The 24,744-nt window shown below is 34.8% G+C and overlaps 1 protein-coding gene and 1 pseudogene across 1 annotated transcript; both read right to left on the bottom strand.

Annotated features, from left to right (window-relative positions):
• Positions 1-7,622: 7,622 nt before the first annotated feature.
• On the bottom strand, positions 7,623-10,574 carry LOC143539582 (QWRF motif-containing protein 2-like; annotated as a pseudogene).
• A 7,376-nt stretch (positions 10,575-17,950) lies between these two features.
• Positions 17,951-19,372, bottom strand: LOC143539573 (uncharacterized protein At2g23090). The gene is made up of 3 exons (XM_077032855.1): positions 19,238-19,372; positions 19,095-19,135; positions 17,951-18,207 (listed from the first exon to the last, which is right to left on the bottom strand). The coding sequence occupies exons 1-3, from the start codon at positions 19,311-19,313 to the stop codon at positions 18,088-18,090; spliced, it is 237 nt and encodes a 78-aa protein (XP_076888970.1). The 5' UTR covers positions 19,314-19,372; the 3' UTR covers positions 17,951-18,087.
• Between the last annotated feature and the right edge of the window lie 5,372 nt (positions 19,373-24,744).

Here is a 24,744-nt window from a genome sequence, read left to right as displayed (position 1 = left end):
TTGATTGAGATATTGCCATAGATTCTTCTCTAACCGCATCCTTTATCATCTTTTGTATTTGACTCATATATTTTTCGGGGATCGGTTCATCTTGTTTATTTACGGGGACTTTCCCCTTTTCTTTTCTTATTTCTTTTTCTTTTCGAGCATTCTCTACGTTGTTACTTTGTTCAGACATTATCTTTTTCTTTTTCAATATGTCTTTTAATATCTGAAATTTTAACAAATTTTTCCTTATTAAACATAGATTTTATTTCACATTAATATATATATCACAAAAGGATATATATATATATGTATTTAGTTTACAACACACATATATATATATCATGTGATTGATATATATATATATATATATCGATAAACCTATCTTTACATAAGAACGTCTTAACGTTCTTTATTACACTTTTAACACATAACACATACGATTACATTACACACACAACTTCTCCATCACATTCTTCTTCAATCTTAAATCTCTCATGAACTTTCTCACCACCTTGGTTAACTTGTTGCATCTCCGAAGAAGCATTTCTCCTATCTTCTTCTTTTTCTTCCCATCAACGGTCATCTTTTTCCTTAATTCGTCCGACTCATGGAAAACGCGGTCCAAGTGTTCCTCTTGTGACTGCGGGATTTCGTTGGGGTATTCATATCTGGGAGGTGGGTCACGGTAACCCATTGTTACCATGTGTCACACCCTCAAAGTCAACTAACGGAGTTTTACTGTTAGAGGGAGTGAACTATCAGGATTCCAATCATTAGTTATAATCATACACCATATTTAAAGTTTTCAAAACCAACAAAACATCAAGTCTAAAATGAAATGCGGAAGCGTAAATTGTAAACCAAAAAAGTTGCGCCACACAAGACGACTTAAACCCAAGTTATCAAGATAAAAATTATAAGGAGTTTTCAAAGCAATAGTGTTTAGCGAATGCATGTCCTATACCGCGCGCCCGCCTCGGCTACCTGAGAATAACATACTAAAAGTGTCAACACAAGGTTGGTGAGTTCATAAGTTTATACAAATAAAGTGTTTGCGTTTTAGCGTTACCAGATAGTGTTAAGTCAATTATATATCAATAGGTAGCTAACCTATCAAGCATGTATTACTAAGTGTTCGACGCCGAAGCTGATTGTTTATCAATTGCCTTGCTACCATGTCAACCACGACCATGGTAATGTGTTAGCCAAGATTACACTCACTCGACCTACAGTCGAGCTTAGAGTTGGGTGGGGTTTGTCAAACCCAGTAGTACTACTCAAAGGTGACTCGCTATTATCCAAATATTAACCTGTTCGATGTTATGAAGGACTTTAGTTGGTTTGTTGCCACTTAGCCTTACAAGTGATATATAAAGAATAACAAAATCTAAAGCGTGAAGTATGTTATCTCTCCCTAATAAAAGCGTTTAAAAAGAGTAAAAGGGGCCGTGAAACTCACTGTTTGCGAAGATAAGAAAAATATCCGAGAAAGGTGTGCGTCACAGAAAATCCTCACTAGTGCTCTAAAAACAAAAATGAGATTTTCTAAGTATTTATACTACGAGTGAGTCCCTAGACTCAGCACATAAAACTTATGCATGAGATACGTTTCGTGTTTCGTTTGTGAAATAAGTGCGACTCGACAAACACGTTGGTGATAAGCTACATGCGTGAACAAATATCGTGTCAAGTGTTACTATTGTACATTACTAGTAAACTAACTCCCACAAGGGCAATTAAGTCATACACATAGCAAACATCGATCAACTATGCACTTTTCATGTTAACTTAAGTAATTCAGCAACTATTTTATCTAGGCATAACTCGACAAGATTTTTCTATTTAATAAATCAATACACGTACAATAAATCACCAAAAATCATCACAGAAGCACACTTGAGTTAGGTTTCTAAAAATATTTTTATTATATTTTTATCATATACGGTTTTCTCACAATAATCAAAACATCACAGTAAACACACAGCAGTCATTATCATGCGCAACAGAATGTTATTTGTTATTCCCGTTACATGGAAAATCCAATTAATGCAAGACCAATTGGGTTAGATTCCTAACTCAAAATATTAACTTCCAGTAGTGGAATTAACCCCATTGGTCTTGTCATTTATGAGATATCTTAATTGCAAAACAGCCTACCAGCAGGCTTCCCGAATCAGACTTGCACAACAGATTTGTAAAATAATAAAAACTAACTTTTACATGCCCAAAAATTACAAATTCAGACTTTCTAGAAACTAGACTCGACGTATTATATCATAGAGTCAATAATTACTTCCAAACACAATATTAACATCGAGTTGCAGCCATTTAAACACGAATTCAAGAATCTGTCTAGCATCAGTTTTCATCAAAACTCAACATACAATTAACCTATGCACTATAACTCATACATACAACCCTCTAGATGCATAATCCACCAACCATGCATCTCAATTTCACTTTACATGCACAATTAGGGTTTTACTTCAAAGTTCAATTTCAAGAAACATGCAATTAACAATCACTAATAACACAACTAGTTATCAATTCACTAGAAATCATCAACAAACACATAATTAAATTCTAACTCATCATCAATCATCACTTTCAAGATTTAGGGTTTTGATTAACACCTTCAATAGCATAATTAAACTCATAGAATGACTAAAGGGGATGTTAATTACCTATCTAGCACCTTGATTCCTTCCATGAAGCTTGAAAAAGAGTGTGTGTGTGTGTGTGTGTGTGTGTGTGGGTTACGGCTGCCAAGGGGAAGAGAGGGAGAGAAGAACCATCGTAGGTAGGGGGGAGATTAGGGTTGGATAATATTTTATTATAATATTAATTATGTTACACTTAACCCCCTGAACTTCTAGTTAATCAATTTCTAGCATAAACTAGGCTTTTGCTTCTTGAATTTAGTGTGTTATATATAAATATCAAGTAACACATAGATTAATACATAATTATCAAATACTTATCGTTTGTTCACCAACGGTTTGAGTCGACTCTTGTGTGTTTCGGTGAAATTCCGAAAGACTACTTGTGTAGTGATTGTCATGCGTCATTTAAACCCTATTTTAAATGTAATGAGATATGTGGTACAGTTCGTGTGATCTTAAGTTTGAATTAACGGAGTTCGGATTAACGGAGTTAACCTGAAATTGACGAGTGTCACACCATGTCATAATGATTCCTTGGTTCTGGATACGGGGAAGCGATCACGTCGGATGCATAGTGGAAGAAAGCTTCAGCAGCTTTGTTTTGTTCTCTAATCTCATTAGCTTGCTCTTCTTCCGCCGGTACCGTGCCTTGAAAAGGTGGAAAACTTGATGAAGCTTGGTTCTTAAGTTTCTCGAGGTATTGAACATAGGGGTCAACAGGACCATAGCTTGCGTTTTGGGAAGTGAGTGATTCCTCCATCGGTGTTGATATCTCGTTAGGATATCAGGGTACTCTTCTTTCGGTTCTTCCTCAGATTCTTTTTCTGGATCTTCCTCTTCCTCCTCGGGTTCCTCCTCTTCTTTAGGTTCTTCTTCGTCTTCTGGTTCCTCTTCCATGGGTTGAACGGTCTCTTTTACGATTGGTGGCATGTGAAAGCTTTCATAGGGCATCATCACCCTCATCCTGTTGGGTTGAGACTTAACTTCATTGAAGGTAGAGCTTCCGGTATGCCATCTTCGTTGATCTGAGTGGCATTGCATCCAGTCAGAGGATGGAGACCTTGGTTCTTCTTTGATTGGTCGATTTGAGAGGAAAGCATAGGATGGGTGAGGATTTGGTGGTAAATATGTTGGGTTGCTTGATGGGTAGTAGGGTGGTATCTCTGATGGTTGGTATGTGGGGATATCTGACGGATAGTATGTGGGAATCTCAGATGGATGGTACATGGGTATTGTTGGTGGGTAGTAGCTTGAGTGCCTTGGTGGTTCACTTCTTTGTTTCGGTGGGCTATCGGGAACATTTATTGGATAGTGTTTGCTTCCGAGGTTATATACGGGTTTGGTTAGATCATGTTCTATGTCTTGGTCGAAGTATGCTTCATGGTAACCTTCACTCATATTGTCCTCGGGGGAAAGGTTCGGCAATTCCAGCCTCTTTAGCCTTGCGCACAAAGTTTTCCATCATGTTCTTGAATGACATCTAACAATTTGGGTGGTTTAGAATGAGGAGGGAAAGAAAAGGTTTACCAGCCTATCTTATCCCTATTTCAAATGAACAATTAATTCCTATACCTGGATCGAAGCTTAGGTATTATCTTGTAATACCAACACTTGTCACACCCCAAACCACGGCCTAGGCGTATGACACATATGTTGGTACCACAATTGTAAATAAATCAGAGTTACGTTTAATAGCGGAAGACTTTATAACTTGTGGATTTAAAGTGTAATATTTACATTACAAAAGACGGGATTATAAAATACCCGTTTTAAGTTATAGCAAAAGTGTTAATTCTTTTTAATTACAAACCACCAATTTAATATTTTAAGTTTATACTAAATAGATCCGAGACATCGAATATCTTCGCACTTCGTCACTCCAAGTGCTAACCTTGGTCACCTGCAAAAATGTAAGAAAATACATCAGCAACGAATGCTGGTGAATATGCTGACGCTAAAAAAATATTTTCTTTACTTAATTACCTCTCGAGACTATGTAAGCCTCGGCCCAACGTGACTTAGGAATAATCAAGTTAAAACCATACAATTTATAAACTCAAGCCTGTATACTCGGTTCCCCCAGCGAAACACCGCAGCGTTCGACTAGTTGAGTGCCTATACGTATACACAAGGCCATCCTCCCCACAGGCGTGTGCCCACCACATATGAAAGGATCCAGACAAACGTACACTATAGCCTGAGGACAGTATTTATACCCTTGTTTATAAATGTTTTAGAGACACTTAGTCTCATGTAAAGTTTTTCATATAGCACGTTTGACTCGTTTGAAAACAAGTTTGTAAAAGTTGGGGCGTATTCACCTTTTGATTTGGATCGGCTTCAAACACCGTCCGAGGGTCTTTCCCTTGTTATCTCGCACCTATGGTACGAGTATAAACATTTGTTAGTCGGATATACAATCCGGCTTAAGACCTTTAGTCTTATTTTATAAACTTTACCTCGATGAACCTTTAGTTCATAAATCTCCTTTACTTTAAAACCTTTAGTTAAAAAGTAATTTATAAACCTTTAGTTTATTTATAAAACCCTACTTTTCTTCTTCTCTAAGAAACGTATTCTTTTTCTTTTATTATTTAAGAATAGTTATTATTACTTAAATAATATTTTCATAACAAAGATTGTATATACTTACACACATATATATACTTATCGATATTTATAATCTTATCTTTTATTCTTTTCTTTGTTATGTTTTCTTTTCTTTTATCGAGGTATTGAGTATAACCTCGACTTAAAGTTTAAGCCTTTTATAACATTTTATTATTATATTCATTTGCGTTACGCCTACCTTGGTTGGATTATAGAAACCCTAACTACTCGAGCAGCACTCCAACGCCGCTTCACCTTCCTTTCCTTCTCGTTCAACCCTTCTTCTAGTTTTCCTTTCCTTGGCACGCCAAACGACAAACCCAATCTTTTACCAGTTGTCGGCACACCTTACGAGATTCACCGTCTTGACGTCGTGATATAACAAACACCTTCTTGGTCGGTATGTTGGTGGAGAGTGGCACGAACTTCGAGGAAACGAACATGAAAATCGAGGTATTATGACACGTTTTACGAGGTGGATCGTTAATATGGATATGGAATTCTAGTGAGATGTTAGAGAGAAATTGGAACACTGATTTTGGGATGAGATTTGTGAGATACCGGACTTGCTATTTATACGCAAAATATGGAAGCCCTTCGCGATACGCGATGGCCTTTTGGGCACCCATCGCGTATCGCGATGTAGCCCTGGCCAGTCATCACATAGGTCTGCCACGTGGCAGGCGGTGTGCCACGTGTGGCCACGTGTCGGGATATGTGGCAGACGGCGTGCCACATGTGAACACGTGGCAGAACTTGTGCTAGAGGTGTCAGGCCACGTCATCGCGATACGCGATGACGTTGGTTCAACAGTGGTCGTGTATCGCTGTTGACTCCTTCTAGAACCTTTTGACCAATGCCTTCGCGATACGCGATGGGCTTGTCCTATGTCCCGTCGCGTATCGCGATAGGACAAGAAAACAGAATTTTTTTTATTTTAAACCCTTAGGTTTGGAGTTTTGACATTTTTGGTCTTTTGACTTGGGAAACTTGACACTTTGAACTCGAAATTTTCTCGATGTTACAATGAGTTCGAGGCATATAAGTGATATTAGTGGGTTGTGGGACGATGGAGTAGATTGTGGTGTATCAGCTTGATTTATTCATTGAGAATGTATTTCGGTGACTAAGGTGGAGAAATAGCCAAATAAGAGTTGAATTATGCTCAGATGTAAAAGTGTGGCCCGAGGTGGGGTGTGTGGGTTAAGTCGGTGGGCTCAATTGATGCATTTGGTATTTGGTGGACGGTGGTGGTGGTGAGGGTGGGGGTATAACGGTCGTTACGCCATGAAATTGAACCGGGGTAAAGCTCCAGCGAGTTGTTCGGTGGTGGAAGCTTCGTGTAGTTTAAGATCGGTTTATGAATTTGTGAAGAATTAAAGAAGAAGGTGAAGAAGATGAAGTTAAGAAAAATAATAATTTGAACGGACCAGATAAGAAACACAAAAAAAACGTCTGAAGAGACTGCTTTTTTCAAAATGATTTAACTTAGAAATATGGACGGAAACCCCAAGATATTTAAAAATCTCATCGGAAATGTCAGATGCTTTACACATGTCAAAATTTGATTGCTTTAAAAATCTCGTCGTTTATTTTACCAAAGCGTCGGCTCAGTACATATTTAATGTGTTAGTTTGGGAATGTGGACAACTTTAGGATCTTTTTTATTTTCTCTCTTCTTTTGGGTTATTTTGGGAATTTTCCTTTTTTTAATCAGGGTCGGTTTTTTCAAGACCCTTTTAATTCGACTTCCGAATTTCATTTTGGGCCGGGTTGAGTCACATAAATGATGATAAACTTATCGTTGCAGTCAGTAAACTAAAAGCTACAATAATGTTTTTAGGTTAATTTGACCATGAAAAGGTAATATAATTTAATAACCGTTTAGAAAGAATAACTGTGGTTATGCTTAATCAAATTCGAAATTCATTTTTTTATTTGGCTTTTCACTCTACATTTCATATGCAACATGTTTGAAAATGTTCCCTTTTATATCTAGATTTGTAGAAGATGAAAATGTTCTTTTTATATTGGTAATATGCTGGTTAATGTATGATTATATGCATACGCACATTACTCATGTTAAAAGTATTACTCGTGTTAAAAGTAAACATGTATCAATTTCCAGTCTCCATAAGCATGTATACATTCTCTATCTTACCTACATAGAAACTGCTCGTTTATGTAAAACTGAAAGTCAAAATAGAATCACCTTACTCCTCACAAACAGGAATTTCCGAAAAACTCTATTAACTAGAAGACCCGTTTTAAGGCAAAGCGGTAAGGTAGGAATTTCCCGTTCATGTTAGTTAGCAACTATTCAGTAAGCAGCCAAAGATAGAGGAACATCAGCTTTACATTTCAGTTATGGTTGTTGACGGTAGATGTTGACTCATTGCGCAGCTGTAATAGGTGTGCCCTCAAGATGCAGTCTTGCACCTGCTTTCATTCAACTTCATGTCACTTCATTCTTTCTTAAATACATAATAAATAATGTTGATGGTTACCTCCATGTGTGTCAGTCTTGACAAAAGATTCGCGCACCCAGCGATCATAGAATGCTCATTTCTTGTTGTGTTTGCAAGTTCAGACACCAATGTGTTCACATGCTCTGCCTGTTTACAAGGTTTTGTTTTACAATGCTTCCATACATGTATAGTTTACGTGATATAGACACACACACACTGGCTAATTAACAAAATGTTAAGATAATTTTATTTTTTGTTAGGAAATGAGTCACAGATATAACACCGAACTCATAAATTTGAGACATCGGGCATCAAAATTTACGTGTATTACAATGAAACATTAGAAACAATATATGTGCAATATGATAAGAGATATTATTAATAGAAATACAAATCTACTAATATTAAATAGAAAATCATATAAAGTGAATAAGACATACAACTAGAAAGAGAAAAATACATATATGATTAAACCCCGCTGCCTAAATATGAGTAAGAATCACGGCCTTGAACAGAAGTTTTAATCATCGAACCGAACCAAATAAGATAAGTGTTTAAGTGTAACTGAATAAGAATTGGGTCCAGTTTCGCTATAAACTGAATACAACTGATTTCAACTATAAATCAGTTACTTGAGTCGATTTATAGTTGAAACCGGTTTTATTCGGTTGAAGTCAGTTCGTTCGATTTTTAACAAAAACCGAACTGCATTCTTATTTAGTTATTCAGATTGGTTGAACACTTAACTTATTCGGTTCGGTTTTCAGTTACTGAACCAAATAACCCGAATTAAATGAAAACTGATCCGATGAACACTCATGGGCCTTATTTTAAAACTGTTCGAATAACACTAAGCAATCAAAAAACTAAAAAAGAGTGTATTCTGCCTGAGATTTTTGGATATCATATCTTCGGTAACAAAACCAAAACTTCATAAAGTTTACCATTTTTAGATATCAGTTTCTTCAGGAACTTAACTAAACCCTATCATACAAAATTACTTTCCAATATTCAAACTAAGGGTGCAAATTTCTGACACTACACAAACCTTATATGTAATTCGCAGGTTTGGGTTTATCTAAACGCGTTTGGGTTAGTTTCGGGTTAAAGAATGTCAACAAACCTGTGTCACTAAAGGGCGTATTACTGATGCCATCGGATGTATCACATCATCCGCCAAACGGATAGCATCTTTTAAACTTTGGACATTCACCTGTAAAGGTAACAAAAGTTATCAATACTTTTCTATAACATTCAAAGCCACAACATGAAACCTCAAGAATAATTATTTGTATACGCATAAAACACAAAATACCTTTGCACCATCAACAAGTGGATGGCGAAGAGTGCTAGACTCCAAAGCCACAATAATCTCGGACAAAGAAACAATGTGATCCCTCACAACTTGATCACACTCCTTCAAATATGGCATCTGAAGTATTACAAATAGATACAATCATAAGACTGAAACTAGGACAAATGGTTGTCCAGCATAATCATGATATAAATGAAGTGATAATTTGAAAATTCACATTCTTACCTGATTCTTGAGGACATTGTAGAGCTTCAAGTTCTGGCTCAACTTTTATATCTCAATTTGTTTGGATATAACCGATTGTCGCATTTTTGATATAGCCACCCGCGTATTATATAGACTTGTCTGTAACAGATTGTAACATTAGACTAAACAAAGTAATTATATCAGAAAGGACATGCACAAGTAGTTACCTCAGCAGTTGCTCTCTGAGCCAACATAGCAGCATCTGCTCTTGCATTTGCAAACCGCCACTGCAAATGCTTATTGTGCAGCAGTCTCAAGGTGTGCGCATCATCAATGGCGCTATCTCCTACTTTTCCCCTCCTAATTTTATCAGCAAATCCAAGAACCGAAGGCGTGTTGCCCATATGATTATTATTAAACCCTACTCCGCCGCGGGGCTCTTGTCGGACTTGGCATACCTCTCGATAGAGACACTTGAGGTGAAACAGGTTCCGACTGTACCCTGCGGAGACGATTAACACTTTCTTGCCTATATCTAGCTGGCACCATAAGGCGGCCAGGTGTTGCACCTCTTATGGTGCTACCAGAGGCGACACTCTCACGATCCGAACTATCAGAATCACTAAAAAACTTATCAACACTCTTATCCGGTTCGTTAGGTTTCAATTTAGTCTCACTAATCATAGACTTGTGTAAACTCCTAACAGCACTCACAGTTCCAGATCCACTCAATTTCATATCCTCATTAGTAAAATCCGCAATCCTATTCCTAACACTCGATCTCGCCGGCCACCGTTGCTGATCAACCGCCTTCGGAGTCATTAACTTCCTAACCGGAGTCACATTCCTCCTATCCGGTGCACAATGTCTTAAACCAGTAGACTGTGAATTCGATACCTTACTTACCGTCACTGGTTGTGCTTGAAACGAAACCGATAAGCTCCTCACCGGCGTAGCCATTAACATCTTCGCAGCTACCAACTTCTCACCAGTCCGCGGCGTCACAGGACGACGTCGTTCTGTCGACATAGCTCGTCTACTATCACTCATCGTCGATAACGGCGTCATCAGATATGATGACGTAACTAACGGCGACGGAAACCGTCTCATCGGCGTAGAAACAGAATTCGAAGATGACGTCGTAGTGACGGAAGCATTAGAATTAGAATTGTCAGTAACAGACAAGTAACGTGAACTTACCTCTCTGGATTTCATCCGACGTGGCATCGGAGCATTGTTTTTATTATTATTATCAGCGTCAGAAGGTAACAACGGCGTACGCTTGGGTTTCGCCGGAGACGGAGGTCGTGATAATACTACCTTAGGGTTTGGAGTAGCCACCATTATATTATTATATTAAATGATTATTAACCCACAGCAGCAAATAATAATAAATTGAAAAGGTATGATGAGTTTAAATAAAGAGTGAGAGTTGCAGTGTGAAATTAATGTGGAATTTAGAGATAACCGACGGCGAAGGCGGAGGCGGTGGTAGGGGACCGGAATGTGTACGCCGGCGAGAAGAATGCGTGGCAGCGGGTTTTACATTAGGGAAGAATGAATGAATATTAAGCAGAGAATGTAACTGTCCTTGCTGACTCGGAACACGTGTGTATGTAGGTGCGTCATATTATAATTAATAATCAGTATATAATTAATTTGTTATTTTCTTCTTATTATTTGAAAATTGAAACATGCTAACAATAACTTTTTCAAATCGCCAATCCTTATTATAATATTATACTTGTATTTATTCGTTGTTTGAATACAGACTCTAGTGTTAATGTAACAATTATAGGTGTTTATAATTTGGTTTGAAATCTTAAAATCTTTAAACTGGTAATCGGTTAAGTTTCACGGTTTGTTTGTTTTTTTTTTTAACTTTCGGTTTCAGTTTTCAATGATTCGGTTTCGATTTTCGACGTCATAAAATTGTTACTAATGGTTTAAGTGTTTAACTCACATATTTTACTTAAAACCGGGTCGTGATTACATAGCATGTTGTATAGATATATTAAAGCTTTTTTGGGTTAGTATATTAAAGGTGATCATTTTATCAAATATACATGAAACACCTAAAAAGTTTAGGAATGTGGTATATTAAAATTCGATTTTGAGTACTTTAATGGAAATAAAAAATACCCTGTTATTAAAAACTGAAATTAGTAGGTACGAATATTTATAGTGTCCATCAAAATAGTCACGAGCAATGTAACGTGTTTGTAAAACAACATTTAGTTACATCTTTCGGACACTCTAGATAAATGATGGGCAACCACCAACTATGAAATAAATCAATTTGGTTCAACTTGATATTTCATTCTGTACACCCCATTTAAATACAAATTGAATACTACTAATGAGGAGAGAATTACTCCTCTATACATCTATAACTAGTATTTACATCCTCCGCGTTGCGACGGAGGTGTAAAACCGTGTATTTACATATCCACTCCACTCGAAAGAATGAAGTTACCACCACCGCCGCCTTCTCTCCTCTCCCGCAGCCAGTAATTAACCTTAACCATTAAGAAAACGGAACAAAAAGTAGACGTAAAAACATTGAACCACACGCACTCGTTGCATTGTGTTAACACACAAAAAGTATACTATAACATAAAATATAGAAAAAATAACTAAGTCAACTTAACATCTATGCGTTGCAATGAGGCCGTTAAACGGGAAAACAGACATAAAAACATTCAACCACACACATGCGTTGCAGCTCGTTAACTCGTTAAATTCAAATGTAAACGTCAAATAAAAAAAATATAAAACATGAAAAGTATAGGGGACCAAAGTTGAAAGTGGAAAAATGTAGACGACTAATACTAAAAATTATTTTGTGACATATTTGTAAACTGTGACCTTTTTATTAATATTATTATAATTAGTATTATTATTATTATTAGCTTTTATATTGCGGTTAAACTGTGACCTTTTTATTAATATTATTATAATTAGTAGTAGTTTTTTATATAACTGTTAAACTTTGATTTCCTTTTTTGCTTCATACACATGTTCTTAGAGCCGAGGGTCTCTCTGGAAGCCACCTCTTTATTCCTTTGGATAGAGGTACGGTGTGCCTACATCCCACCCTCCCCAGACCCTACCTATAGCTCTGCTGTCGGTGGGATTTTACTGGGTATGATTGATTGATTGATTGATTGATATTTGTAAACTGTGAAAAGTATAGGGACCAAAAGTAAAAAAATGAAAGTTAGATAAAAAAGAATATTACATATACAAATTTGAATGCATAATGTACAATAGATTATTGCATAAGTCTCCATTTTTATTACTATATAAATATATATAAACGTAGACATAAAAATCCTATGTGTCGCAATGTGGTCGCTCCCCCTTTTTTTGGAGTCACCAGATTTTGTTGATTTTTAAATGGAGGCTTCTCATGCATTTGACCCGAATTCATGGGTATGGGTCTTACCAAACCTAGATATTTCTTAAACGGGTTATAACATCTCATTAAATTACGTATTACGGTGTTTGTTTTATATTTTTGTTCTAATATTTATATATTTTTTTTTAATTTATATTTTTTTATTATATGAAAGTTAATAATATACTTATGGTTTGATGATAAATTGTTTCACAAATAAATAAGATGTTATAACCCGGTTTAAAAGCTATATGGTTTTGATGAGACCCAAGACCCGTTTATTTTTTTTACCATGAAATTGGTTTTTTAATTATAAATAATATGTATGAAAGTTAATAATATATTTATTAGTGGTGGCAATCTTGACCCAAACTCTTTCAAATGAGTCAATTTGAGTTGTTTTAAAAGTTAAATGAGTTGGTTTGGTTAAAAGGTTTTAAATAAATTGGTCAAAATGAGTCATTTGAAATTCCATCATTTTATTTTCGGGTCAAAATGGGTCGACAAGTTCAAATAAATGGGTCGATGTGGGTTAGTGTCCTAAGGAAATGTGACAGGTTTCGGATCGGAACAGATTTTCGTACAAAACAGGTTTCAACACGAAACGGGTTTCAGATCGGAATGGGTTCGGTTCAGGTTTCAAGTCAACACGAGTTTTCACCCGTGACGTGTTGGGTTTTGGTTTCTTTTGTTTATTTCTGGTCGATTCCGGACTCGTTTTTGTTCGTTTTTTTAGTTTTATTTTTGTTCGGTTTGAATTCTTTTGGTTTCGTTTTGATTGATTTTTTCGATTTCGATTGATGTGGTCCGGTTTTGGCTTTTTGTTTCTTTGTTTCACTTTCGTCGATTCTTTCGGTTTCGGTTCTATTTTATATGTTTTTTTTATGGAATGAGGACAACATATGAAACATTTTAGTGTTTTTATTTTTTTTGTTTATGATTTATATTTTGAGTTATAATTTTTTATTATTATTTTTGAATATTTTTTAGAGGGTTTTTGATCTTAATAGAAAACCCTTCAAAAAAATTCAAAAAAAAGAATTAAAAAAATCATAACTTAAAATATAAGTAAAAAACGAAAAATCTAAAAAAACTAAAATGTTTCCGTCGTTATTCTCGTTCACAAAAAAAAAAAAAAAAAAAAAAAAAAAACTCAAAACCCGGTTTGACCCTAACCTATTTTGACCCAAACCAAAACAACCATTTTTTTAATTGACTCGTTTTGACCCGAACTCATTTTGACTCATACTCGTTTTGACCCATGACTCATTTCAACCCATGACTCGTTCGACCCAACCCATTTGCCACCTCTAATATTTATGGTTTGATGAGACCTAAGACCCGTTTATTTTTTTCTATCAAATTGGTTTTTTAATTTAAATAATATATATATCTTTTTTAAAATAAATAAGATATTATTTTTTATTATATCCTATTTTATAGGATTTTTACATATATAATTTGGTGAGAATAATAATTTTTAATTTAATGAGATGTTATAACCCGTTTAAGAAATATATGGGTTTGGTAATACCCATACCCATAAATTCGGGTCAAATGCATGAGAAGCCTCAATTTAAAAATCAAGCAAATCTGGTGACTCCAAAAAAAGGGGAAGCGACCACGTCGCGACACGTAGGATTTTTATGTCTTCGTTTATATATATATATATATATATATATATATATATATATATATATATATATATATATATATATATATATATATATTATTTAAATTAAAAAACCAATTTGATAGTAAAAGAAATAAACGGGTCTTGGGTCTCATAAAACCATAAGTATATTATTAACTTTCATAAATATTATTTATAATTAAAAAACCGAATTCATAGTAAAAAAAATAAACGGATCTTGGGTCTCATCAAAACCATATTGCTTTTAAACCGGGTTATAATATCTCATTTATTTGTGAAACAAATTATCATCAAACCATAAGTATATTATTAATTTTCATACAATAAAAATTTATAAATTAGAAAAATAAATAAATATTAGAACAAAAATATAAAACAACCCCCGTAATATGGGGGATAAAAACTAGTTGATACAATATGACTAAATAACTACACTTTAAAGAATTAATGGTGTGGGAGGATATTGCTCCAAGATTAACGTCATTTCCTAATACCAACCATCATAAAAAAAATCAATCAAATATTATATTTTGGTTATGACTTGTAAATATATGTATTTGCATTTTCTAACTTATTTATTTACAACGGTTGCTTTTAATTCGTGTGTTACGGCAAGAATTTGGTCGGTATTGATTAAACTAAAGTGTTACAGTGAAGACGGGTAAGAATTCGATTGGTATTGTGTCGGTTCGTTATGGTAATTCTTATGAAAATCTATTATTATTAATCAAATTAAATTAAAAGATTAAAATTTATTTTTTTAAAATTACTTGACACATCCGCGTGACAGATTTGACACGTCCGTGTTGACATGCTTGTCTAGATTGATGCCACCCACCTGGTAATGTACCAGACAACACGCCCATGTCAAGCCAAATTTCACCCGCAACTTGTGTCTTGTTGCTGCTTGTGTGCCTAGACCGTTGCAACCCACACGGTACACCAACACGAATTTATTCTGAAACTTGTATAGGCCTTAGATGCCGTTGGTTGGCACGATTATATGTGTTAGTACAAAACGGTCAGGTTTCTAAGTATTTACCAGTTATTACAAGAGCACTATTATATATAAATAAAAGAAAAAAAAAACCCTTCATAATGTTTTATGCAATCAAACCAATTCCTTTTTATAAAATTTGTATTGAACAAATGATATACGGAGAGAGGGTGTGCATTACAAATCCAAATTCAAGTAAAGGATTAGAAAAAAAAACGGGGTGTTTTTGTCTATAAGATCCATCATACTTAGATGCATGATATAATACCATGTGTAGTATAATGTCCCATTGTTGAACATTTTGCGACATGTGACGCAAAGTCAGAATTTTGGTTTTTTTGAAAAAAGAGGGTGTAGTCATAACTATCTAGCATTGGGCATTTTATGCTATATGGCGCCCAATTACTTTTATATATTTTTGTTGTTTTTTTAAATAATCATTCATTAACTAATTAAATATTAAATTAAAAAAACTACATTAAAATAAAAAAATACATTAAATTTAGAAATAAAAACTACATTAAATAAAAAAATACATTAAATTTAAAAATAAAAATTACAATAATAAGAATAATAATAAGACTAAATGTCGTATTTTTCAAAAAAAATATTTTGCCGAATTGTTTTTAGAGATTGGACTCTCAGGTCGTCTTCGGATAACTCGTTTGTTAAAACCTCGATGTCGTTGTCCATCCTTCCTTTTACGTACTTCGACGACGTCCAAATTTACTTGAAGACGTTGAGCTCCATGTTCTTGTATACATTTGAGTCGAATGTTCATTTATTTGAAATGACTTTTCATTTCGGCACTCGAACCCATTGACGCCGACGACACGACACCTTTCCCCCTTCCCTTGCTTCTTCTACCCGGCGGTCGAGGGATCTCGGAAACATCCGCATAGAGATTCTCGTCTTTATTATCGCTTAAGTTGAAGTTTCGAGCATCGGACTTTGGCGTTATCGGATCAACCGAAGACGGTGTTTTAGACCTTTCGTTAGGCCTAAAACTTTCGGTGTTGGCGGGCGCAACAGGGACCACTTAGAGTGAAACCTCTGCTGGTTTTTCCAACAGTTCATGTAATTGAAATTCCCCGACTTCTGTTGAAACTCTACAAACACCCTTTCCATGATATCCGCGTCACACACCGCTACCCCACGTTCAAACCATCCGAGAGTGAACTGAATGGTAAGCCATGCATTGGAGTTTATATCGGTCCATTTCAAAATTACAGAATCTTTTTCTCGACGCGAGTCCCCGCCAAGTTCATGGAACAAATCTTTAATTTTGTTCCAAAATACGCCCGATTGTTGATAGTTTGCTAAAAAAATAAAAATATTACCTGTTTAATGTTTCTTTAAGAAATTAAAAAAACATATATTTTTTAAAAATTTACAACACTCGGGATCTTATGATATAACGCACCACGCCCGAGCAAGTAGTTCACACTCGTCGGGTTTCCACTGTATAGTTATCTTTTTTAGTTCGAGGTTCGTCGGGGGGGGGGGGGTTTCTTTGCGTGTTTTCTCGCACGTCCGCCTCCACGTTGGCTCGAACAGCCACGAGTCTCCGGAACGTGTTTTGGCTCTGAGTTGATTTGTCTCCGGCACCGTCTCGTCGGCGGGTTGGGAACCGGAACCGGCCATCATAATTCGTGGTTGGGTTTCGTAAAACGGGCATCATATTTGGGTTAGGGACTCCGGAACCTAGATATTGTATGTACGCGGCCATATGCGCGTCGAACGGATACGGGGATTGAGTGGTCGGTGTAGATGGGTTCGGTTGTGGATTATTTGGGTCGGATTGTTTGGGTTGCCTTGTCGTGCGTATTGACCAAAATCGAGTATTTGATTGTTGAACGGAAACATATTGGTTAGTGATTGAAAATACATATTTAGATATTGTTGTAGAGAATGAGTGGAGAAAGTGTTTAAAAAATGAAGTTTTATTGTGTTATTTGTAAAATAAACTGTGTAAAAAAAATTATCAAACGGTAACATATAACGATCATATTGGTTTGAAAAACTGTGCCATTTAAACGTTTTGTAGAAAACGCTTGCCGAAAACGCCGACAGGGGGAGCGAGCGGTGTGCCCCCGGCGTTTTCACTCCTAAAACGCCACAACATGGCCGAGTACGTATGGTCTAACCACATCCAAAAACCTTTTCTTGATAATATAGTTATGTATTTCTAAGGTTTCTTTTTATGAGGTTTTTATAAACTTTGCATTTATGTTGTACCTCTAGTGTTTCTGTAACACAATTTAAATGCTGGTGGTTCAGTGAAATCTCTAATGCTCAATTTTGCAAGATGTGGAAAAGGTTCAATGCTGATTTGACTTGTTTTTTAAAACCAAACCAAATCAAATCGAGCAGGCTCAAGTTCAAACCAAGCTGAGCTTGAGCTAAACTTTTAGCTCAATGACCCTGACTCGAATCGCTTTGACTCATGAACAATCCTAACTAACACTAGATTAACAATTTTCGCCCCTTTCACAGTGCACAACTTCAGGTCCGTATATGTAAACTTTTAGCTCAATGACCCTGACTCGAATCGCTTTGACTCATGAACAATCCTAACTAACACTAGATTAACAATTTTCGCCCCTTTCACAGTGCACAACTTCAGGTCCGTCTATGTAGATTAATTCTAAGCATTATTACAAACAATGGAATCAAGTTTGCTTTTTTCACCCAACACTTAAAAACACAATGACAACAAGCATCATGAGTTAATGATATTATAAACATACAGTTTCAAGCACAATTTGGCAGTAACCACACTTAAAAGACCTTTAAACATCGGTTATCATTTCTTCAGATGAGGGAAACACGCGTACACGTCAGCTTTTGGATGCTTTGCATCAGCATGTTCCCTGCACTTCACCTCTGAAGTAGTGCAGATGAAAGTTTGCATGCACACCTTGCACTGAAATTGAATTAGTAACTTAATCAGATTCCTAAACCCCAAGAATAACTCAAGTACAATAACATAAGTTGCATCATTTACATAATTAAACCCTCAAGTCAACTAGCAAAAGAAAAAAAGAAGCAGCCTAAATTTGCAACATTTACATGATTAAACCATAATAAAATTTACTTAATTTCTAATTAAGGGTACTAGGGGCACAATCCAAAGTACCAGAATTCCAGCAACCAATGAGAGACAACCACCTCATGTTTAACCAAATCCGTGTAAAGTTACACAAATTGGTTAGGGCACCCATGGAAACATATAGGTTGGAGATACTGAAACTGGTATCGGTTGATTTTGGCAACCGCCTCTTAATCTAAAAGTTTTTTTTTGCTTGAACCAACCTATGATTTTTTTTTCTTGAAAAATCTTGTAGAAATATAGTAGAAGAGAGTGTCTATTTGGTGTAGAAAAATTTAAAAAAGACTGGTTAATCTATAGTGGTAAAATAAATTGAGCTAACCTTTTTTTTATTTTTTTGGGAAACAGGACAAACCGAGTTGCCTATGACAGTGTTGCCGAACTACCCGAGCAAACCGAAGAGGGTACCTGACGGTGCCCGAGTACCCTAGTCAAATACTCTACTCAGATATAAGTTAAAATCACAAGAGTTTAGGGCTTTCCAAATGCAACTTAACTATAAATTGCGTAACTAAGATCTAAACCTAACAAGCACAGAGTCAAGTAAAAAACCACGGCAACAAGTAATTCGACCTAATTCATCAACAAATATAAGCAGATCTACAAATTACAGCTACTATGATTGTTTTAGCTACTAACAACTTGATTTACAGTCATAAAACACTATTACTAACGATAATCGAACAGATGAAAAAGCAAACCTGGATGTTCATAGCTTTCTTATTAGCTTCAAGCTGACTTCCTGTAATAAGTTCAAACTCAAACAAATAATCAGTTAATTAGAGAGATCAAAGATATATCATAATCAATTAATGAATCAGGTTTGAGCGATGGAAGTGAATACCTTTGCCGGCAGCTTTGGCCTTCTCCAAGTTCTTCTCACGGGCCATTTTGGACTTCTGAGCATTACCTCCGCCCATGCTTTCTTGATCTGCGCCTACCTCTTTCTCTTTCTCACCTAATTGAACTGGAAACCCTAGTTTTACAATTTGGGGGAGTATTTATAGTGGAATATATTTTAGCGGTTGGTTCCCGTTTTTCCTATTTTTGTTAATAGGGTGATTGCTTATTTTTAGGGGTTTTTTTAGATACACATGGGTGTTTTCTAAACATCCACCCACTAAGCCGCGAATAGGCTAATCAGTCTTATATTGATTGGGTGTTTTGAAAACTTGTGTTTTTTTTGTCATTTTGCTGTCTTTTTTTCTTATTTTATTATGTTTTTGTTTTTTTGTTGTCTTTTCTTTTATTTATTTTCTTTTGTTTGTTTTGTTTTTTTTTTGCTCGGGTGTAACCGTTTTTTGATCGGTTTTGGAAGGTGACAACGAAACAATAATTTTAAAATAAAAAACGTACAAAATAAAATGAACGAGATTTATATAATAATAATTAGTACATGACGACTTATGTTTGTTTTCTTTTTTTGTATGTCGGATGTAACAGATTTTTGATCGGTTTTAAAGTAATAACGAATCAACAATTTTAAAATTGAAAACGAGCAAAATAAGCATAACGCATAACCAGATTTATAAAATAATAATAATTATTACATTACGAGTTCGAAAAGAAAAAACCAAACGAGTTGGGGAATAAGTAACAACATTAATATAATATAATATAATATAATATAATATATAATATAATAAAAAATGGTGACGCCACACTGGAGGGGCTACAACACCATTACACCCCAAAAACAAATTCTTACTATTTGCTGACTGGGCGCTACGTGTCGTAACTCGCCTAATTTGTAACCGCTCCACTACACATAGCCTTAGTGGGGTGTAACCAATTTTTATTTTCAATAATTTTTTTGTTTTCAATCTATCGGTTTTAAAATTACAACGAAACAACAATTTTAAAATTGAAACAAAAAACAACATAAACAAAACAAAATTTATATAATAATATTAAATACATAACAACGAGTTCGAAAAAAAGAAACAAAACACAAAAACAAATATAAACTGCAGCACCACCCGCGCCGTCGTCTCACCTGCGTGTGGTGGGCTTGTCCCAAGCATCATCGTCTTTATCGTTCTACCGTCGTGACATCTCGAATTTTTTTATTTGTATTCGTTTATGTTTACCCGACTCGAGAATGTAATTCGGAACTTTCTTATTAATAAAAACTTGTATTTGTTTAATTTTGTTTAATTCATTTTATATCCTCGTATTATTTAAACTCATCAAACAATATTGTTTAAATATGAATTACTTCAATAAAATCAGTAGCTTAAACTAGTTTGAGAATTTTTATTAATGAAAGTCCCAAACTCGGGTTTAAGCGGATGTAAATCCACTCGATCTTGACATTAAACCAAGTTTGGTTCCAACGAATCACAAACTTAAAATTTAAATAATATAAAATGAAACATAAATTAAAGATGTTAGGAAATATTTTTGTTGATTTGAATAGTGACTAACTCATTAAAACGAGAAGTTTGACGTTTACTCGGTTTTTACCCGAAACTTGGTTTAAAATGAAAAATATTTAAAAGTATTTTTTTAAAGATTACTAATACAAAATCATAAACAAACAAAAGAAAAAGAAAAAATAAAAGAAAAGACAACAAAACAATAAAATAATGAAAAAAGACAACAAAAAAACAAAAAAAAACACATTTTTCTAAAAGACCCCACCAATATGCGGCGGATCGCCCGATGAGTGGCGGATTGGGTGGGTGTTTTTAATTTTGTGGTGGTGTCTCTAGTAGGGCCCTATTTTTAGGGGTTTTTTAGATACATCATGGGGTGTTTTCAAAACACCCACCCACTAAGTCGCGGATCGGCCAATCCGTCGCATATTGGTTGGGTGTTTTGGAAACTTGTGTTTTTTTTTGTCATTTTGCTGTCTTTTTTCATTATTTTATTGTTTGTTGTCTTTTCTTTTCTTTTATTTCTTTTCTTTTTATATTATTAATCTTAAAAAAAATAATTTTTAATATTTTTTCATTCTAAACCAAGTTTCAGGTACCACCGAGTAAAAGTAGAACTTCTCGTTAGAAAAAATGTGTTTTTTTGTCTTTTTTTGTCTTTCGTTTATTATTTTATTGTTTTTTTTGTTTTTGTTCTCTTTTTTGTATTTTTATTTCTTGATTTTGTTAGTTTTGTTTTTGTGTTAGCCCGTATGTAGTGGGCGGCGAAATAGGGTGAAAAGAAGCGATAGGGAGCGCAAACACCCCCCTGACGAGTTTAGGGGCGATAGGGGGCGGGGTTTTTGTCGCCGTTAAATATTATTATATTAAAATATGACCGTTGGGCCCAAAACGATCATTTATAAAAAAACAAAATTAATTAAAACAATATATACATATATGCATATACTATACCTCTTCTTCTCCAAACTCATATCAATTTCATACACTACACATAACCAAATTCTTCATAAATACAACAAAAATGAATCCTAGAAACCACCTGAACCACCCATTCCCTCCTTTCGGTTTTAAACCGAGTTATAACATCTCATTTATTTGTGAAACAATTTATTATCAAACCATAACTATATTATTAACTTTCATACAAAAAAAAGTAAAAACTCAAAACATAAATAAATATTAGAAACAAATAATATAAAACAACCCCCGTAGATAAACGAAACATTTAAAAGCTTTATGATTGTTTCTTACATTTACTCAAGCCACCATATTGTTTTATTTGTAAATGAAGACTTCAAGTGCATTTGACCCGAATTCAAGGATGGGTTTCACCATACCTAAATAACCTTAAACGAGTTATAGCATCTCAATGTTTTAAAAATAAATCTCACCAAGTATTTGATATGCAAATCTTATAAAGTAGGGATATACTAAATATTAATATCCAATATTTTAAGAAAAATATATTATTTATAATAAGAAACAATTTTATAGTAAAAAAATAAGCGGGTCATGGGTCTCATCAAACCCATAGCTTTTAAACGGGTTATAGCATGCCATTTATTTGTGAAACTATTTTATGATCAAACCCTAAGTATATTATTAATTTTTTTATAATACATAAATTAAAATACAAAAAAAATATGAATATTAGATACGAAAAAGAAACACAACCCCCGTTATACGGGGGATAAAAACTAGTATGTTAATAAAGATTTAAAAACCCAACTAGAGTAGAATACTGATACCATAATCATATTCAAATATTAATTGGTAAAAAACAAATATAAATAATAATTAATAAATAAATTCATTCTTGTCCAAGTAATTGCCTCGACTTGTTCACCAAGTGATTTATTCCATGTAACCTAAGTCGCATGCTCAATTTGATAAACAAGACACCAACTCATCATAGCCTTGATGAGTCGGCCCAACAGAAATTACATCCAACACAATTGGTGTTCAAGCCTATCAATCAATTTAATTCTCGTGAAAAATGTCTTTTGCCAATTTTGAGAAGTTAAGTGTAATTATGATCTTAGCGTTTGATTTAGTTTTTGTAAATAATTTATCGTTTCTAATAAAACGAAAACCTAGAACATTTATTCTAGGGTGTTGAAAACTGTGGATAAGAATATATTGACTAATTGTCAATTTTGTTTTGGGTTAGTCTGGGCTACTTCTATTTCGAATAAATACATATGTAGCAATCAAGTGTGGACAAGAAAAAAAAATCACTTGGCTAATGGTACAAGTGTACAAGTAGCAATCAGGTGTGGACCTCTTTGGTGTTTGATGGTGCTAGTACCTAACTGACTAGTTCCAAGTATTTAATAAAATTTCGGCCGTTTAAAAAAAACCCTAAGGTGGTTGTTCTTATGATTGAACAAAGACTAAGTTTAAGCTATTAAAAACAAGATTATTAATATTAAAGAAGTGCATCAATCGAGTAATGGAGTTCTTGGAGATGATCAACTACACTAACTCAATTCATGTTTGTATGTGTCTTCTTGTGAATTGTGTATTGATAAATTGTGTTTTAACGTCTTTAATAGTAGTACAATATTAAGTTGCTAGATACATATGATGCTGTTGGGTTAAATATGCTTTCTTGAACTACTTAATGGGTTTGTTACTGATTTTGTCGTATGTAGAAAAGTAATTTTGAGATTTGTGAATGTCTTGGATTTGACTTTTTAATAAAAAAATGAGTATTGCATAAAATTATCAATGTGACCCGTATAATACTTACTATCTTTTATCCCCCGTATTACGAGTGTTGTTTTACATTATTCGTTTATAATATATATTTTTTGGATTTTAATTTATTTATTATACGAAAGTTAATAATATACTTATGGTTTGTTTGGTATGAGGTAATGGAATGAACGACGGAATGGAGTGAACGTGGTAATTGAATAGACAAAGTAATAGAATAGGTTATTATCATTCCAATGAGATGTTTGGTTACCACATTGGAATGAAATTAATAATTACTTTGCGTTGTTTGGTAGGTAGGAAAAAAAGAAAAAATTAAATTAAAACGGTAGTGAGTGACGATGGTTGTGGGAGGTAGGCGGCGGTCGTGGCATTGGTGGGCAGTGATGGTGTTTGGCGGTGGACTACGGGAGATAATGGTGGTTGGAGGTGCATGATGGTAGTGGTAGTGGGATGGGGGTGGGTGGTGGCGGCAATGATGGAGTTGGTAGTGGGCAACGGTGACGGTGGCGACGGGTGGTGGTGGTGAGGGGCCTGGGGTGAGGGCGATGGTTGATGGCGGCGGCGGAAGGGTATAGTGGCGGTGGATTAACTAAATGCGATGGTTGGTGCCTTGGTGGCGGTGGATGGTGGCGGCGGTAACGGCGGAGATGGTGGTGGCGGTGGTGGTGGCGGTGGTGGTGGGTGGTGATGGTGGTGGTGGTGTAGGGTGAATGGGGGAATGGAATAAAAAAAACACGGGGTATAGATGAAATGAAATTAAGGTGTTTTAAAATGAGTTGAATGAACTAGGTAATGAGTTATTTCATTTTTTTAATCAACCAAACACACTTTTTTTCATTCCCTCATGGTGAGTCATTCAATTACGTCATTCATTCTTGTATACAAAACGCTACCTCTTAGTATTTGATGATGAAAGGGTTCACAAATAAATGAGATGTTATAAGCCGATTTAAAAGCCATTTGGGTTTGATGAGACCTATGACCCGCTTATATATTTACTATAAAATTGTTTTTTAGTTGTAAATAATATATATATTTTTTAAAGAAATCAGATTTTAATTTTTTGTATATCCATTTTCATATCAAATATTTGGTGAGACCTATATCCGTGAATTCGAGTAAAATGCATGAGAAAACATCATTTACAAATAATGAAATCTGGTGGTTTGAAAGAATATATAGGGAGCAACCAAAGAGTTTTTAAAGGTTTCGTTTATATATATTATAGATTACCGATTTTACTAAGTTG

This window comes from Bidens hawaiensis, unplaced genomic scaffold (genome assembly GCF_021521415.1).
Source record: "Bidens hawaiensis isolate Kalapana, Puna unplaced genomic scaffold, B.hawaiensis_p1.1 tig00011949_1, whole genome shotgun sequence".
Lineage (NCBI taxonomy): Eukaryota > Viridiplantae > Streptophyta > Magnoliopsida > Asterales > Asteraceae > Bidens > Bidens hawaiensis.
Note: the sequence above shows the minus strand (reverse complement) of the source record. Positions and strands in the feature narration are given on the sequence as shown.

Excerpts from the sequence above, each read along its gene's own strand:
- LOC143539573 (XM_077032855.1), bottom strand. The coding sequence starts at position 19,313 with ATGGGCGGAGGTAATGCTCAGAAGTCCAAAATGGCCCGTGAGAAGAAC. Across the intron at positions 19,136-19,237 it reads GGCCAAAGCTGCCGGCAAAG|GAAGTCAGCTTGAAGCTAAT; the intron begins GTATTCACTTCC and ends AACTTATTACAG. Across the intron at positions 18,208-19,094 it reads AGAAAGCTATGAACATCCAG|TGCAAGGTGTGCATGCAAAC; the intron begins GTTTGCTTTTTC and ends ATTCAATTTCAG.